The sequence below is a fragment of the Falco rusticolus genome, chromosome 4, assembly GCF_015220075.1.
Source record: "Falco rusticolus isolate bFalRus1 chromosome 4, bFalRus1.pri, whole genome shotgun sequence".
In the NCBI taxonomy this organism is placed as follows: Eukaryota; Metazoa; Chordata; class Aves; order Falconiformes; family Falconidae; genus Falco; species Falco rusticolus.
Window position 1 is genome coordinate 47,085,929 of NC_051190.1, and position 14,714 is coordinate 47,100,642.

Sequence of the window (14,714 nt, forward strand, 5' to 3'; positions counted from 1 at the left end):
GGGACCAGTCCCCCATGGCCTCAGCATCGCTGTATCCCAGCAGGGACCAGTCCCCCATGGCCTCAGCATCCCTGCATCCCAGCAGGGACCAGCTACCCATAAGCCCAACATCCCAGTATGGGGACCAGTTCCCCATCAGTGCAACAGCCTGCGTTCCAGGGGGGACCAGTTGGCCCAGCATCCCAAAGACAGCGGTCCCCCACTGACCCAGCATCCCTGTGGGGACCAGTCCCCCACTAACCCAGTATCCCAGTGGGGACCAGTCCCCCTTTGGCCCTGGCTGTCCTTTAGGAGCTCTGTGCTGTTTTGCCGCCAGCTTGCGGCCACCCCGTGTGCCCACCCTTGCCCTGCGCCCCTCCCCCCCCGCCATGTCCCATCCCGTGCTGTGCCCCCACCCCACCACTCAACCTCTGACATTGCTTCTACAGGGCACGCTCTTGAGAAAACATGGCAAGGGGACAGAGAAGGTAAATAGCTGTGGGCTCCATGTGTGTCATCGCCCCGTGGCCACGCTCGTGGCCCCACACCCGCCTGCTGTGGAGGGCCAGGCTTGTCCGTGCTGCCTCTGTCGTGCTGTCTGGATGTGCCGTTGCCTGCGTGGCGTGGTGTCCTGTTGGGGTGTGCCGTGTTGTCTGGGGGCAGGATGGGGACAGTCACCTGTTTCTGTGTGTTGCCCCGGGGCAGGGAGTGGGTGTCGTGTCACCTGTAGCCCCTGTGGGTGGGTGGGGGTGTGGGGGGGTTGTTGCTCACCCCCAGGCAGGGATGGGGGGGATGCTGCCCCGCAGCTCTTGGCACCCCTCCAGGTGCCAGGGCTGGGACAACGTGGGGACGGGGTGCCCAAGCGTGGGAGATCCCCAGCACAAATCCATCCCGCTGCTGGGGGCTCGGGAAGAGGTGACCCTCAGGACATTGGGCCGCGGGGCTGCTGAGGTCCCCTGGACCTCTGAGCCTGCTTCCCCCTGATGCTTGGGGGCCTCAGCAAGGCTCACTGAGCCCCAAAACTTGCCAAAAGGGCTTTCTCCAGGCACATGGGCTCCCCTCTATCTGGGGGCTCCCCATCACCAGGCTGGGGGCCCAGCCAAAACCTGGCTCTCGGGAAGTGCTGGCATCCATCTGGGCAATGCCTGCGGCTCCCCCCTCCTCTCCCAGGGGACACTGGGTCCTGCCCCAGTTTGTGGAGCGTGCTGGGTGAGCTGCTTTCCGCCGCCTGCTGCTCTTTTCCCAGTCCCAGAGGAGGTGGGAGCGATCCTGCCCCCGCGCAGGGGGAGCCCTGGCGTGCTGGCCGCAGGCTCAGCAGCAAACGCACGGGGCTGAACCTTTGCAGGTGTGAGCTGGTGCCCAACCAGTGGCACCAGCAGAGAACTGGGTGCAGCCAGAGGAGTGTACAGGGCCAGAGGCTGCACAACCAGGGGATGTGGGGGGCCCGGACCCGCGGCTGGCCACTGCTGGGGCCACCAGTAACTGTCCCTTGCTGTTCTCTTCCAGAGCAGGGTGAAGCTGCCCAGTCACACTGAAGTAAGGACATGGCTCTTCTGCTCCCCACTTGGCTCTGGTCCCCCTTCCTCTCACCTCCTCCCCATCCCTTGTCCTGTGTGCTGGGGGGGGGGGGGGGGGGGGGGGTGTCCCAGCTCAGTACAGTGTCCTGTAGTGCTCTGTTTGGGTGACACCAGTGTCCCCAGCTCCCAACCTGTTCAGCGGTGGGAGGAGATAGGGGCAGCAAGGGGAGGATTAATGGGACAGAACTGGGGGTGGGGTGGGCAGGTGAGAGAGTTAGTGGGGGGGTACAAAATGAGGGCACAGGGTGCCAGAAGGTAACGATTAGTGGGCTAGATGCTGGGGTTTCTCTTTGTTGGGAGGGACTGGAGCTACTGGTGCCGGGGGAGGGGTGGGGAAGGAGGTGGGAATTGCTGGCTCTGCCCCACTGGGCCCCAGTTTAGTATGTTGTACACTGGAGGGCTTGTGAAGGGGAGCTCGCACTCAGCCTGGTAAGTGGGTGCCAAACCTGGGAGATGAGCGGGATGTGCCCACGCCATGGGGCTGCGCCCCCAGGAGCTGTGCCGGTGGGTCCCATGGGCTGGCTTCGTGGCCCTTGCCCATCGGGGTGGCATGGCACGGGTGAAGGCCAGTGGGGGCTCCCATCCTGGGGTGCAAAGGGGCCAGAAACCTCTCTGGGGCTGGGACTGGGCAGGGGTCTGGGTGGCAGGAGGGTGTTTGGCTAGGCTGCCAGCACCGTGGGGTACAGGGGGACTGCGCCGCATTCTCCTCATGCCCGCTGTCCCCCTGCACTCGGTCTCTGCTCCCCTGCCCCAATGTCGTATGATTGTCCATGCGGTGCCACTGATGTGCTGTGCCAGGCTCTGCTGGGCACAGAAGCGGGTGCTTGGGCACGACAGGGAACAGGATGGGACCCTTGGGCCAAGCTGCCTGTGCTGAGCAGACTGTGAGGTCCCTGATGTCCTGCCCAGGGGTCCCCAAGCCCCCAACCACACAACTGTGCTGAGAATTCAGGGGCTGGGACGGGGGGCTGCCAGCCCCACACTTGCATTACCATACCTGGCATGGCTGGTGGTCCCTGGGGCTCTCTGAGGAGCACCCCTCTGGCCCCCTGGAGCCTGGGGGGGCTGGGGGAGCCCCCGGAGCTGCAGCAAGCTGCTGGCACCACGTGCCCAGCCTGACCATGGCGCCCCCATCCCGGCCGCTCACTGGGGCCCTTCCTGTCCCTTTGCTCTCTGCAGGGCACGCAGATGATTTTCAATGCAGCCAAGGAGCTGGGGCAGCTCTCCAAGCTGAAGGTGAGGGCTGGGGGGTGGGTTAAGGGGGGGGGGGGCAGGCAGTCCGAGCTCCTCTCTGTGCTGGGGCGGGTGGCACGGTGCAGGCTGACACTGGTGCTATTGCACGGATTGCACCAGTGCTTGTTTGCTGGCACAGCTGGGGCGAGGGGAGCGGGGCCCTGGTCCCGTGCTGAGAGCAGGATTTGTGCCCTGCAGGACCACATGGTGCGGGAGGAAGCCAAGAGCCTGACCCCAAAGCAATGTGCCGTGGTGGAGCTGGCGCTGGACACCATCAAGGTGAGGGCATGCTGGGGTGCAAAGGGGTGTCCCCAAGGGCTCTGGCATTGAGGCACAGACCTGAGGGGTCACCGGGGTGGGGGTGGGTCCAGCAGAGCCGCTGAGGACCCTGTGGTCATCTTCCCCCCTCCAGCAATACTTCCATGCTGGTGGTGTGGGGCTGAAGAAGACGTTCCTGGAGAAGAGCCCCGACCTGCAGTCGCTGCGCTACGCCCTGTCCCTCTACACCCAGGCCACCGACCTCCTCATCAAAACCTTTGTGCAGACACAGGCTTCGCAGGGTAGGCTGCACGGCCCTGGCCCCCCAGCCAGGCCCCCCTATCCCCCACCATGGGCTCAGCTGCCCCACACCCTGCCTCCATCGTGGTGGGGTTGGGGGTCCCAGCCAGGCTTGCAGAGGGGTGAGAGGGATGGGTGGGGAGGGCTTTTTCCTCCCATGGTTTGCAGTTGAGGAGGGGCCATGGGTGCCCAGAGGCAGCCTGGCACCCCCAAGTCCCCCACCAGCAAGAAGAGCGTGTCCCCGGTGCCGGGGCATGGCTGGGCTGGCATAGAAATGGGGCCCGTGGGTGGGGGAGAAGGGCACCCTCTGACCATCTGTCACAGTATTTGTCCCCTCTGGCTGGCCCAGCCCCCAGCAGACACCTCTGGTCCAGCACTGCCTTCCAGCTGGGGGGCTTGGACCTCCCGCAGGATCGGCTGGAGCCAGATGCTGTGCCAGGGCTTGTCCTGGGTGCTGGGTGCCCACATACCCCGTGATGTGGATCAGTCCAGGGTGCTGGGTGCGGTGCAGGGTGCTGGGCAATGTCCAGGGCAGAACTACCCCTAGGTTCTAAATGCTGACCTTTATTTTGTCCCTTGGCTGCTCAAGGAGGGGACAGAGATGCTTGGTGGCGGTCATGGGGCATCGCGTATTGCCCCAGCCAGGCTTGTCTGTGTCCTGGGGGGGTAGGACGTGTATTTGCTGTCTGTGCGTCTCCTGCCAAGGACATCTGTCCTGTCTGTGCCTCCTGTGCCAGCCGTGTCAGGGGCGTGGGGTTGGGTCTGGGGGGTGCCAGCACCCCTGGGTGCTCTCCAGCCCCGGGACCCGGTGGGCTCCGAGCTGGGTGATGCCCGGTGCTCCCATGTCGCTGCAGTGTTGTCCGGATGCTCGGCCGTCCTGTCTGTGAGATCTGATCTCTCTTTCTCTCTCTGTTTTCTCCCCCTTCTTTCACCATTCCCGTCCCCCACGCACGTCGTCTCCTTCCTCCTCTCTCCGTCTGCTCCGTGCTGTGTCTCTGTCTCTCTCTCTCTCTCCTTCCCACTAGTTCATGGTGGGAAAGGCATTAGGTTTACCCTTAGTGAAGAAATTTATCCTGAGAAGGGTACGTGTGCCGCTCGCCCACCCCTGCGCCTGCCTGCTGCCGTCGGCCTGGGCTAGTAACAGTCCCGGCACTGCGGGCCGGGGGGCCAGGAGCCCCATCCCAGCATTGCCGGCTGGGGGGACCCCCGGTGTGAGCAGGGCTGGGAGCCCCCTGCCCACAGACTTGTGCTCCCAGGGCTGCTTTGGGCTGAATTTGGAGGAACTGTGCTCAGCTGTGTTGACCACCCCCCCAGCCCAGGGTGGGGGGCTGTGCCCCGTGGGGATAGGGGTGCCTGCCTTTGCTTGCAGGCTCTGGGCACCCCCATGTTGTCTCTGGTGCTGCTGCCGGGGGGTGGGCGCCTGCCACGAGCTCCCTGCAAGCCAGGGAGCGGTCCCCTTGGGACTTGTGGCCCTGGGGGGGGCCAGGACCGTGTCCATGCCCCCTCCCACCCACCCTGCTGCCAGAAGGACCTTTACTAGCCTTGCTCCGGTGAGCTCAGTCCACCTGCCCCAGGGTGCAAGGAATGCGCCCAGCTCCACCGGCCCCGCTTGGTCTCCATTGCACCCCGCCGAGGGGCCAGGACTGCACCCCCTGCTTGGCCTCCCGTACCCCGACACCCCCTCCTCACCCACCATCGCCTCCATTTCGGCTCAGCATGCGGCGCTGCCTGGGTGGCGGGTGCCGGGGGGGAGGGGGATGGAGGTGGATGGAGAGGAGGGGCTGCCATCACCAGCCTCCTGGCACCCTCGTGCTGGAGGCCGTGCAGTGACCCGTGGGGACGTGTCCTCCTTCACACTGCCATTTCCACCCTGGGAGCTTTCTGCTGAGCTGGATTTGGTCTCCTTGGCCCCATCTGACCCACAGAGCCCCTTCCTCTGCCTTGCGCCCCCTCCTTCACCCATGGGTGCATGCACAGCTCTTGGGGGGGGAGGGGGAGGGCTGGGCTGTTGGTTGCAGGTCACCCAAATTCCCCTGGCTTGGGGACCCCAGGGCTTGATGTGGTCCCTGAGAGGATACAGGAGGGGGCAGGTCGGGTCCCTCCTGCCCAGTGCTGTGCCCTCGCTCACAGCTGTGTGCCCCCCCCGCCATGCCCATAGCAGGGGGAGCTGGGCCACCACCCCCTGCCCCATCCCACCGGGGCACCTCAGCCCCTGGGCAAGGGGGGGCTCACAGGGCCTGGCCAACATAGGGTGGGATGACAGAGAGTCAGCCTGGCGCTGGCGATGTCCTGCCGTGCCCCAGACTTGTGCCAGCTCTGGTGGTCTGAGACAGCTGCTGCACCCATGCTGCTGTCCCCAGAACCCTGGCAGAGGCCACATTGGGCCAATTCCTACTGCCCACCCCCTCCCGCCTCATGGTGGGTGACCTGCCTCCTCCAGTGGGGTTGGTGGTGGGCAGGGGACATCGGGGACACCGCGGAAACGGGCACTCATGTCTCCTACCTTTGCCACGCAGGCTCCGGTGTGGATGACCCGGTCGGGGAGGTGTCCATCCATGTGGAGCTCTTCACCCACCCCGGCACTGGCGAACACAAAGTCACCGTCAAAGGTGGGTACTGCTGGACGGGGTGCAGGCTGTGGCAGGTGGCAGCACCCCAGGAGCCTCACGTGTCCCCTCCTTGCAGTGGTGGCTGCGAATGACCTCAAGTGGCAGACGTCGGGCATCTTCCGGCCCTTCATCGAGGTCAACATCATCGGGCCCCACCTTAGTGACAAGAAGAGGAAATTTGCCACCAAATCCAAGAACAACAGCTGGGCCCCCAAGTACAACGAGAGCTTCCAGTTGTGAGTGGCACCATGGGGCTGGGGGGGGTGTCAGCGGGCTGGGGGATGTGTCCCCATGATGTGGGGACCCCCTTCTCCCGGGGTCTGCCAGTGATGCTCATCCCCCAGGGGATGTTTTAGCTATTTTCTAATTGATAAAAGCAGGGATTGAAAAAGCAGAAAAAGCCTGCTTTTTTAAGGGGGAGGGGGAGGCAGCACCCGTGTGAGGTGCTGTTGCAAAGCCAAGGGGCTTGGGAGTGTGACTCCCCATGCCAACACTGCCTCTCCCCTGCAGCACGCTGGGGACGGAGACAGGCCCGGAGTGTTACGAGCTGCAGGTGTGTGTGAAGGATTACTGCTTCGCCCGGGAGGACCGGACCGTGGGCATCGCTGTCCTGCAGCTCCGTGACATCCTGCAGCGCCCCGGCTGTGCCTGCTGGCTGCCCCTGGGCCGCCGCATCCACATGGATGACACCGGCCTCACCGTCCTCCGCATCCTCTCCCAGCGCAACAACGACGAGGTGGCCAAGGAGTTCGTCAAGCTCAAGTCGGACACACGCTCAGCTGAGGAGGGCAGCAGTTAAACCCCCTCTCGCCCCCCCAGCCCTCTCCCCCCACTCCTGGCACCTTTTCTACAGCATCCTCCAGCCATGTATAAGCCATAAGTGCGGCCACGAGAGGAGTCTCCTTCCCAGCCCTGGTGTGGGTGAGGGGGGGATGTGGCTCCAGTGACAGACCCACCCTGTCCCTCCCTTGGCCAAACTGGCTGGGTGACAGCGGGGCAGAGCACAGCTGTGCCCCCGTCCCACCCCCATGGGAAGGTGCTGGGGCTGGTGGGGCTGCAGGGAAGGGCTGGACCCCAGCCTGGGTGATGGGGCAGATGTGCCCCTTGCCAGCCTGCCTGAGGTGGAGGAACCCCAATGGCCCATCCCTGCCCCCACCCTGTCCTACCCAGCCCCAACCCTCCACGAGTGACATAAAGAAAGGGCTGGGGGAGTGTCTCATCCCACCCGGGGTGTTGGTGAGTGGCTGGAAGGCACCATAGCCCCTTGTCCCCATCCCTCGAGCATCATCGGGCACCCTGAGGGACAGGGAGGCTCCCACCTGCTGAGCACCCTGTACATATGTAAATAGCTGTACATACAGGGGGCAGCCGGATGACGAGGCTGTGTCCTGCACCCGGAAGGGCTATTGGGGCTGTTGGGTGGGGGGTGCAGCCCCCACCTGCCCTGCAGTGTCCCCTCCCTGGCTGGCAGCAGTATCACTGGGGCCGGGAGCGGCAGGGAGCAGCCCCCGGCCCCTATCCTGTCTTCCCTGCCATGCCGCCACCGTGGGCTGCCCCACTGCTGCCCCCAGGGTGCCAGGGCTTGGGGGCAAGGGCTGGGGGCACTGGAGCGGAGGGACCCATCTCCCTTTGCTCTGGCCAGTGGGGACCAGCCATCCCTGTGCAGTGCAGCAGCACCCGTGAGACCTCCTTGGTGCAAGCAAGACCCTTCCCACCCCCAGCCCACAGGACCTCCCCCCACCCCGAGTTCCCATTAACCACCATTTCTGCGTGATCAGTGGTGTGCGTGTCTCGTGCAAGTGTCCAGGAGGCCAGGGTGTGTGGTGTCAGGGGTGGCCACCCCAGCTGGCCAGTTTGCCCTAAGTACTGGGGAAGACAGAGGCCTGATGACCCCACAGGTCAATATAGCTCTCTCAGCCCCCTCCCCATCCCAAAACAGGGTACCCCAACTGGCCCCCGTTGTCCTTTTTCTATGGGGCTTGTCTGGGACCAAAGGGTTTAGCTTTCCTCTCTCATTTCTGTTCAATGTTTACACCCCTTTTCTAACCGCTGCTCCCACCCAGCCAGGTTGGGATGCAGCCCTGCACCCCCCGACCGTGGTGTCCCTGGCCCTGTGCCCCCTCCCCAAACTGTCCTGTTTGGCATGTGATTGAACCGACCAATTCTGCTCCTGTAGCACACGTGTCACCGATGCCTGTGTGTCTGTACCACCCCGTGCGGCACCGCCAGCGGCGGCTACCATGGATGCATGACAGTGAGATGTTTTGCACTATTTTGAATTTTTTGGGCTCTGTAAAAATATTTTATTATAACTGACATTAAAAAGCACACCCTTCATTGTGGCTTTTGGGGGCGAAGGGGTGGGAGGGCAGGCACCCAGGGGGGTCTTCATCACCACTCCCACCCCAGTGTAGCACTTGCACCTTTCAGGATATCACCAAGGATAAACAGCCCAGGGATGCTGCAGCAGCTTTGGGGGTGCTCAGCCTCCTTGAGGGCTGCTCTTTGGTGCACCCACCCTTTGCAAAGCCAAGAGCTGCAGAACAGGGGTTAAATGGAACCGGGACAAGACTTCTCCTGAGAGGGCAGGGGGGGATCAGGGGCTGCCAACATGGCCTCGACAAGGGCGAATGCACCCCTCACCCACCTGGTGCTCTTCCACAGTGGGGTGACTGCACCAGTGGGCAAGGGAAGAGCTACAGGTATCACCTACCTGGGCTTCTGGAAGGCTTTTGGCACAGTCTCCCAAAACATTCTTCCCAAAACACAGATTTGATGGACGCAGGTCCCTGCTGCCCTCCTGAGAGCCCCGGAGCCATTGCCGAGCTTTACTAGAATCATAGAATGGTTTGGATTAGAAGGGACCTTTAAAGATTATTGAGTCCAACCCTGTCCTGGCTACTGGGAACTGTTGCTTTTCCCAGTGATCCCTGATGGACAGACCCTTTCTCAAGGCTTTCTGGATTAACGCAGCTTCATTCCTAGCTTTAATCATCAATACCTGGGCTCTTGTGCCAGTGTGAGAAGAGAGAGAACAGCTGTCGTTTACCACAGTATGCAAAGATTATCACTACTATTTATCCCAAAAGGTTTGGGCACTTGGGATGGGTCGTGGGAACCCCCCGCCGAAGGGCTGGCAGCTCCTCAATTAGTTTCGCCCTAATGGGGCTGGAGGAGCAGGCGGGACAATTTTACCTTCCACTTGCAGAGGGGTCTCTTCTATACTGGGGGTGCCAGCTGGCACAGGGTGCTTGGGCCCACCTTGTCCCACCTGGACACCCCCCAGGACACAATGCCTGCAAACCCATCCAGGGTCATGTCCACAGCACCCACCTGCCACAGCCGCTCGCTCATCAGGAATGATGCCCTCTGCCCCATGCTCGGAGAGGTCAGGGAGGTGGTAGAGGTAGGGGGTCAAGTTGGGGACATGGGGGATGATGTCCTCAGCTCTGCTGCCGCCTGGGTGAACTCTCTCCTGTTGTTGTTGCTCAGGGTCCCGTTTGAAATCATTCTTCTTCCAGGTCGCCTGAAGGAGGGGGTTAAAAGCAGACCATAATTTGCAATGTACATTCTCCAAAAATCCACAACGCTGAAGCAAGCCTGTGCTTCTTCCCTACTAGCTGGTGGAGATGCTGCTGGCATTGTGTTGATCACATCCAATGGGATGTGACAATCTCTGCTTGCCACCTCATTCCTAAAAACTGGATCTCCTGCTTGACCTTACTTTGTTTTATGACAAAACTGGATTTTAGAAGGATTTGGATTATTTCCTTCCTTTTCTCACAAACTCCTGCCCCACACAATGGTATCATCCATGTATTGCAGGTGTTCCAGAGCTTCTCCCTGTTCCCGGGCAGTCTGATCGGTCCATGCCAAATAGTAGGGCTGTGTTCCCACCTCTGGGGACACCAATTCCAGGTGTACTGGCCACCCCTGCAAGGCACAGATCTGTGGCGATGTTCTTAAAGAGCTGTTTAACCCTAAGCAAGACCTGGAAAACGTTCAGCAACATGATGGTTCCTAGCAACAGGACCACGCTGGTTTTAACGTCCCAAGAATATTCCAAATTTTCATTACTCTCAACCGCTACTGGCAGGGGTGGGGAAGAGGTCTCCCCCACCATGGGCTGCCTCTCCAAAGGGAAGAGGTTAAAGCTGTAATTATTAATAGTTTCCAAGAGATGGCTCCCAAAGCACGGTGGTGACAGCAATGCGCAGCACCAACACCAGATTAATCTCCTATTCCATCGTACCGTAAACCAGTATCATGAAGTCCAACAACGTGATAACCTGAGTCCAGTTCCCACGGGTGATGAACAGCACCACAGGGGACAACCACTGTGAGCAAGGCAATGCACGACGCGGCTTTAAGGCCAAACACACCAGCTCTGAGAGCCAATAAATCAACCTTGTGACAAGCGACTATTTAAACTTCTATAATAAATACTTGTGAGAGATCCGTTCCAGTCAGATTTGTTGTTATCACAACCCGTTGAGCTCCATGTTGGGTACCAAAAAGGACTGGGGGTGGGGTGGGGTTTAACCCCCGAGGCAGCCTCGCTCAGTGCCCCCCTGCAGTGGGATGCAGAGGAGAATTGGGGAAAAGGTAAAACCCATGGGCTGAGATAAGAACAGTGTAATAATTGAAATAAAAATCAAATATACTACTACTACTAATAGTAATGAAAGGGGAGCTAACAAAAAGAGAGGAAAAAAACCCAAGAAAACCAAGTGATGCACAATACAGTTGCTCAACCCTGTGCCCAGCCAGCCCCTGAGCAGCGATCGCCCCCTCCCAGCCAGCTCCCCCCGGGTTATATACTGACCGTGACGCTCCATGGTATGGAATATCCATTTGGATGGAATATCCCTTTGGCTACTTCAGGTCAGCTGTCCTGGCCCTGCTCCCTCCTGGCTCCTTGTGCACCTGCTCACTGGCAGAGCACGGGGAGCTGAAGAGTCCTTGATGTAGGGTACACACAACTCAGCTGCAACTAAACCATCAGTGTGTTATCAACGTTATTTTCCCACTACATTCAAAACACAGCACTGTACCAGCTACTAGAAGATAGTTAACGTTATCCCAGATGAATCCAGGACACCTGGCTTTCCCACTGCATTTTACCAAATGCAAATGATAAAATTGCTGAGTGGAATATCCTCCTGCTTAACCACTGCTGGTTAAGCTCTGCTAACATGCTCCTCCATCCTTACTCCTTTCCACCTGGAAAACCAAGGCAAGCTCTGCTTGGCACCACTGGCCATGGGAATTAAATGATTCTGTCCTTTTGTCAAAACGTGCCGTTGCCTCCTTTGGAAAGAGCAAATCTCCTGACAAACCATCTCTCTGCTGCTTCTTCCATTGCAGTAACCTTCCTTTTCGAAGGATATGCAAGCGCTTCGGGGCAGATGTCACCTGTGAAGCGATGGCTGTGTGTACAAACCTGCCCCAGGGCCAGTCCTCTGAGCGGGCTCCCCTCAAACAGCATCGTACCGAAGAGAGTTTTGGGGTGCACGTGAGTGCTATCATCTTGATAACCAAATGATAACCCACTTCTGAGCAGAAAAGTTGCTTCTTGAACCCGTGCAACCCTTTGGTAGCTGGAGGGAGTGTTCCCAGACACAATGACCAAGTGTGCAGTGCTCCTGAACCAGACAATTGAAGTGGACTTTGTAGATGTCAATGCTAGGTGTCCCATTGACCTAGTCTATAAGAAGGTAAGAAGATGTTCTGTGGCATGTTTTGCTTTCTTCAAGAGATGCTTGTCTTTTGCCTCATCCCCTGCGACCTGATCTGCTCCTGCCAGTCTGACCCAGAGCTCCCCGTGCATTTATGGGCGCTAGACTTGAGCGAGAAGGCAAATCAGCAGTCCAAAGAGCAGGGGACGGTTGCTGTCTCTGCCTGTCAGAGGCAGAAGTCGGAAAGGAAAAGAGCTGTCAGGGTTTTTCTGTTGACGATCCCTGTTTCTCCAAGTGTTGAGATGCTCCAAGCCTTACCTGCATCCCCTGAGCAGAGGGCTGCTGTTGGGCAGCTCCACAGAGGCCGGGACCATCCCCCCTCCCACGAGTCGTGTCCAACGAGCAGGACCAGGCGGGCACCTTTTGTCGTTGGCGCCCTGAGTCCTTGCCACAAGAAGGTCTCATCTCCCACCGGTTTTAGGAATTTCCCAGCTCGGCACAGCCACAGGCTCTTCCCAGCTGGTGTCTGGCAGGTGGAAACTGCCGTCAGGACAAGGGCTCCCGACCCCATCCAGGGATTTCTGCGAATTGCCGCCGGGATACACACAACTGCCTCGCTCCCCACCGGCCTCCTCCTCCCCCAGAGGCTCCCGACCACCGCGAGGGCTGGAGCTCAAACCTCCGCTGCCCCCTGGTGCAACACCTGCCGGCCCCACAGCCCCCCGCACAGCCCCCCCTCCGGCCCAGCGCCCCCGCATGGGGCTCCCTCCCCGTCCCGCTGACCCCCAGGGTGTCCCAGCTCGGGGAAGGGACCGAGGCTTCCAGCCGAAGGCACCTGCCCCCACGCCGAGAGCTGCCTGCAGCCCCCTTAACCCCTGCCCCGCCGGGGGGCGGGGCCGCCGGGGCCGTTGGAACACGGGGCGCCCCAACATTGCACCCTGGTTACGGCCGAGAGTCCTTGGCAGCCGAGGCAGGAGGGACCATGGTGCGGCCCCCGCTGCAGCTCCCACCTCTGCAGCCCTCGGGGTGCAGCCCCTGGGGCCCCCCGATGCTCCAGCTGCTTCCCAACTTTGAGCTCCCCAAATCCTTCTGCCCCCAAGGTAGGAACCGACCCAGCCGCCCAGCCCGGGGACGCTCCCGGGGGCACCGGTGGAGGCGAGCCCCGGCCACCGCTCCTGTCTCTCTTCCAGGCTCCGCCAGCCCGTCCCAGCCGGCCAAGCAGGAGCAGCCCCCCCCTGCAGCCTGGGCACCCGAGGTCCCCCTGGAGCCCCCCGCAGGTACGGAGACTTCTGTCCCCTCTGGCACCCCTGTCCCCTCGGCACCCCCCCCCCCCTTCCCTGGCAGTTTCCGCACGGGGCGGGGGTTCAGCAGCCTGCACCAGTGTGTCTGCCCTCGCCTGCTGGTGTGTGCCCAGGAAATCCCATTTCCAGAGAATTCCCCAAGGCTCACGCCCCACCCGCAATTTGCGACCCTGTCCCCCTGGCACAGCTGCTCACCCCATGGGGAGCTCCCCACACACCCGGTGCAGGGCTGGGGGATGTCAGCGCTGGGGGCCGGCTGGGTGGGGGGGTGGCCCTGGAGGGTCCCCCCAGCTCAGCACGGCTCCCGCTCACCCACGCAGGGCTGCAGAGGGCTCCGTGCGGATGCTACTTTGATCCCTGCTTCTTCCATCTTCAGTGGACCAGCAGCATCCTGCCTCCACCAGTCACCGCCATAGCCAACTACAGCAGCACCTCTCTGCTGGGGGGTGCCCGGGGGGACTCCGGGACCCCCCAGGGCCAACTGCCACACCTTGTGCCTGACGCACAGAAGGGGGGAGCCGTGGCCCCGGTGCCCCTGGTGCTGCCAACATCCATCGCTGGCTCCCAGCTCATCCAGGGCCAGCCCGAAGAGACCATCTGCAGCACGGCCACCCCTGCGGGGGCAGCCCCAGGCAGCCATGTCCCCCCCAGCCCCTCTGCTGCCCCCCACAACCAAGTGGTTGTGGATCTAGAAGACAGCTACGATGTGCCCGAAGAAGTGCTTCTTCAGGAGGCCCTGAGGCTCTTTGGTTTATCCTCGGACACGGCAGGGCACATCCAGGAGGGTCCCAGCAGCGTCCCCACCCCTGGGGACACCAGCCCAGCTGTGCCCTGCTGTGACTTGAGCTCCCTCGCCCTGCCTGAAGACCTGTTCGATGGCGATTACAGCGTCTCCGAGATGACGGACTCCCTGGTGAGCCTGGAGGTGTTCAACACCATTGAGATGGAGCCCCAGGAGCTGTGGGGGGACATGGACTGGGACCTGTCACCGTCCCCACCTGCAGCACCATAGCAGCAGGGCAAGAGGCAGAACACCTGGCTCCTGCCCCCCAGCAAGGGCAGAGCCAGCACCTGGGGGGATTAAATCCACATGAGGGATGGGGAGAGGGGGGAAGCAGAGGAGGACTGTTCTGTACGGGGGGGAGTGGGAGCAAAGAGTGCTCTGTAGGGGGGGGGGGGAAATTTAGCAAGTTTGATATTTTGGCAAGTCTTATTGTTTTCCATTAAATGTTGTTTCTCCATCCCGCTCCGTGCCTGTGTGGGAGGGAACACGGGGAAATGGCACCCAAGAGGTGCAGAAGCCCCAGGTCAGAACCAGCGAGCCCCAAAGGGCACCGAGACCCCACCACCACCCCCCCCAGGGCCAAGCCCCTGGCAGAGGACCACTCCCCTGTCCCCCCCCCCCCCAGGGGAAGCAGCCCTTTGGGGATAGCTACGACAGACAGGTCCCTGCAGGACCCATGGACACGGCCCCACGCAGAAAGTGGCACAGAGCCCCCAGGACAAGGGCAGACCTGGGGGCTGAGGGGGGGACTGGACGCACACCACAACAAGGGCTGCCACCCCTTAGCCTTGAACACAACCAGCGTCCCCTGCAGCAGGGACAGCGCTCGGTGCAAAGCCCTTCCAAGCCTCAGGACAATCCTGCCCTTGCTCACATCCACGCTCAGCTGCACAGCCTGGTATCACCCCAGCAGCGGTGATGGAGGAGCCACCTGCCAGGCAGGACCCTCTCCCCTCGCCTGCCTGCGCCTTCGGTGGCCGCAACAGCCTCCCTAG

The 14,714-nt window shown here is 61.4% G+C and overlaps 1 protein-coding gene across 11 annotated transcripts in view; it reads left to right on the top strand.

Moving 5' to 3' along the window:
• UNC13A (unc-13 homolog A) overlaps window positions 1-8,293 on the top strand; it is a 37,040-nt gene extending 28,747 nt beyond the window's left edge. For 3 of the 11 annotated variants that reach the window (XM_037384357.1, XM_037384354.1, XM_037384356.1), the window contains exons 37-45: window positions 429-467; window positions 1,486-1,515; window positions 2,736-2,792; window positions 2,988-3,068; window positions 3,202-3,349; window positions 4,373-4,429; window positions 5,864-5,956; window positions 6,033-6,192; window positions 6,467-8,293. In XM_037384357.1, coding sequence (XP_037240254.1) covers window positions 429-467; window positions 1,486-1,515; window positions 2,736-2,792; window positions 2,988-3,068; window positions 3,202-3,349; window positions 4,373-4,429; window positions 5,864-5,956; window positions 6,033-6,192; window positions 6,467-6,755 — 954 coding nt within the window. In that variant the 3' untranslated portion in view covers window positions 6,756-8,293. The remainder of the gene's footprint in view (window positions 1-428; window positions 468-1,485; window positions 1,516-2,735; window positions 2,793-2,987; window positions 3,069-3,201; window positions 3,350-4,372; window positions 4,430-5,863; window positions 5,957-6,032; window positions 6,193-6,466) is intronic. The other 8 variants (XM_037384364.1, XM_037384362.1, XM_037384363.1 and 5 more) reach the window with 4 other exon arrangements.
• Window positions 8,294-14,714: the final 6,421 nt, after the last annotated feature.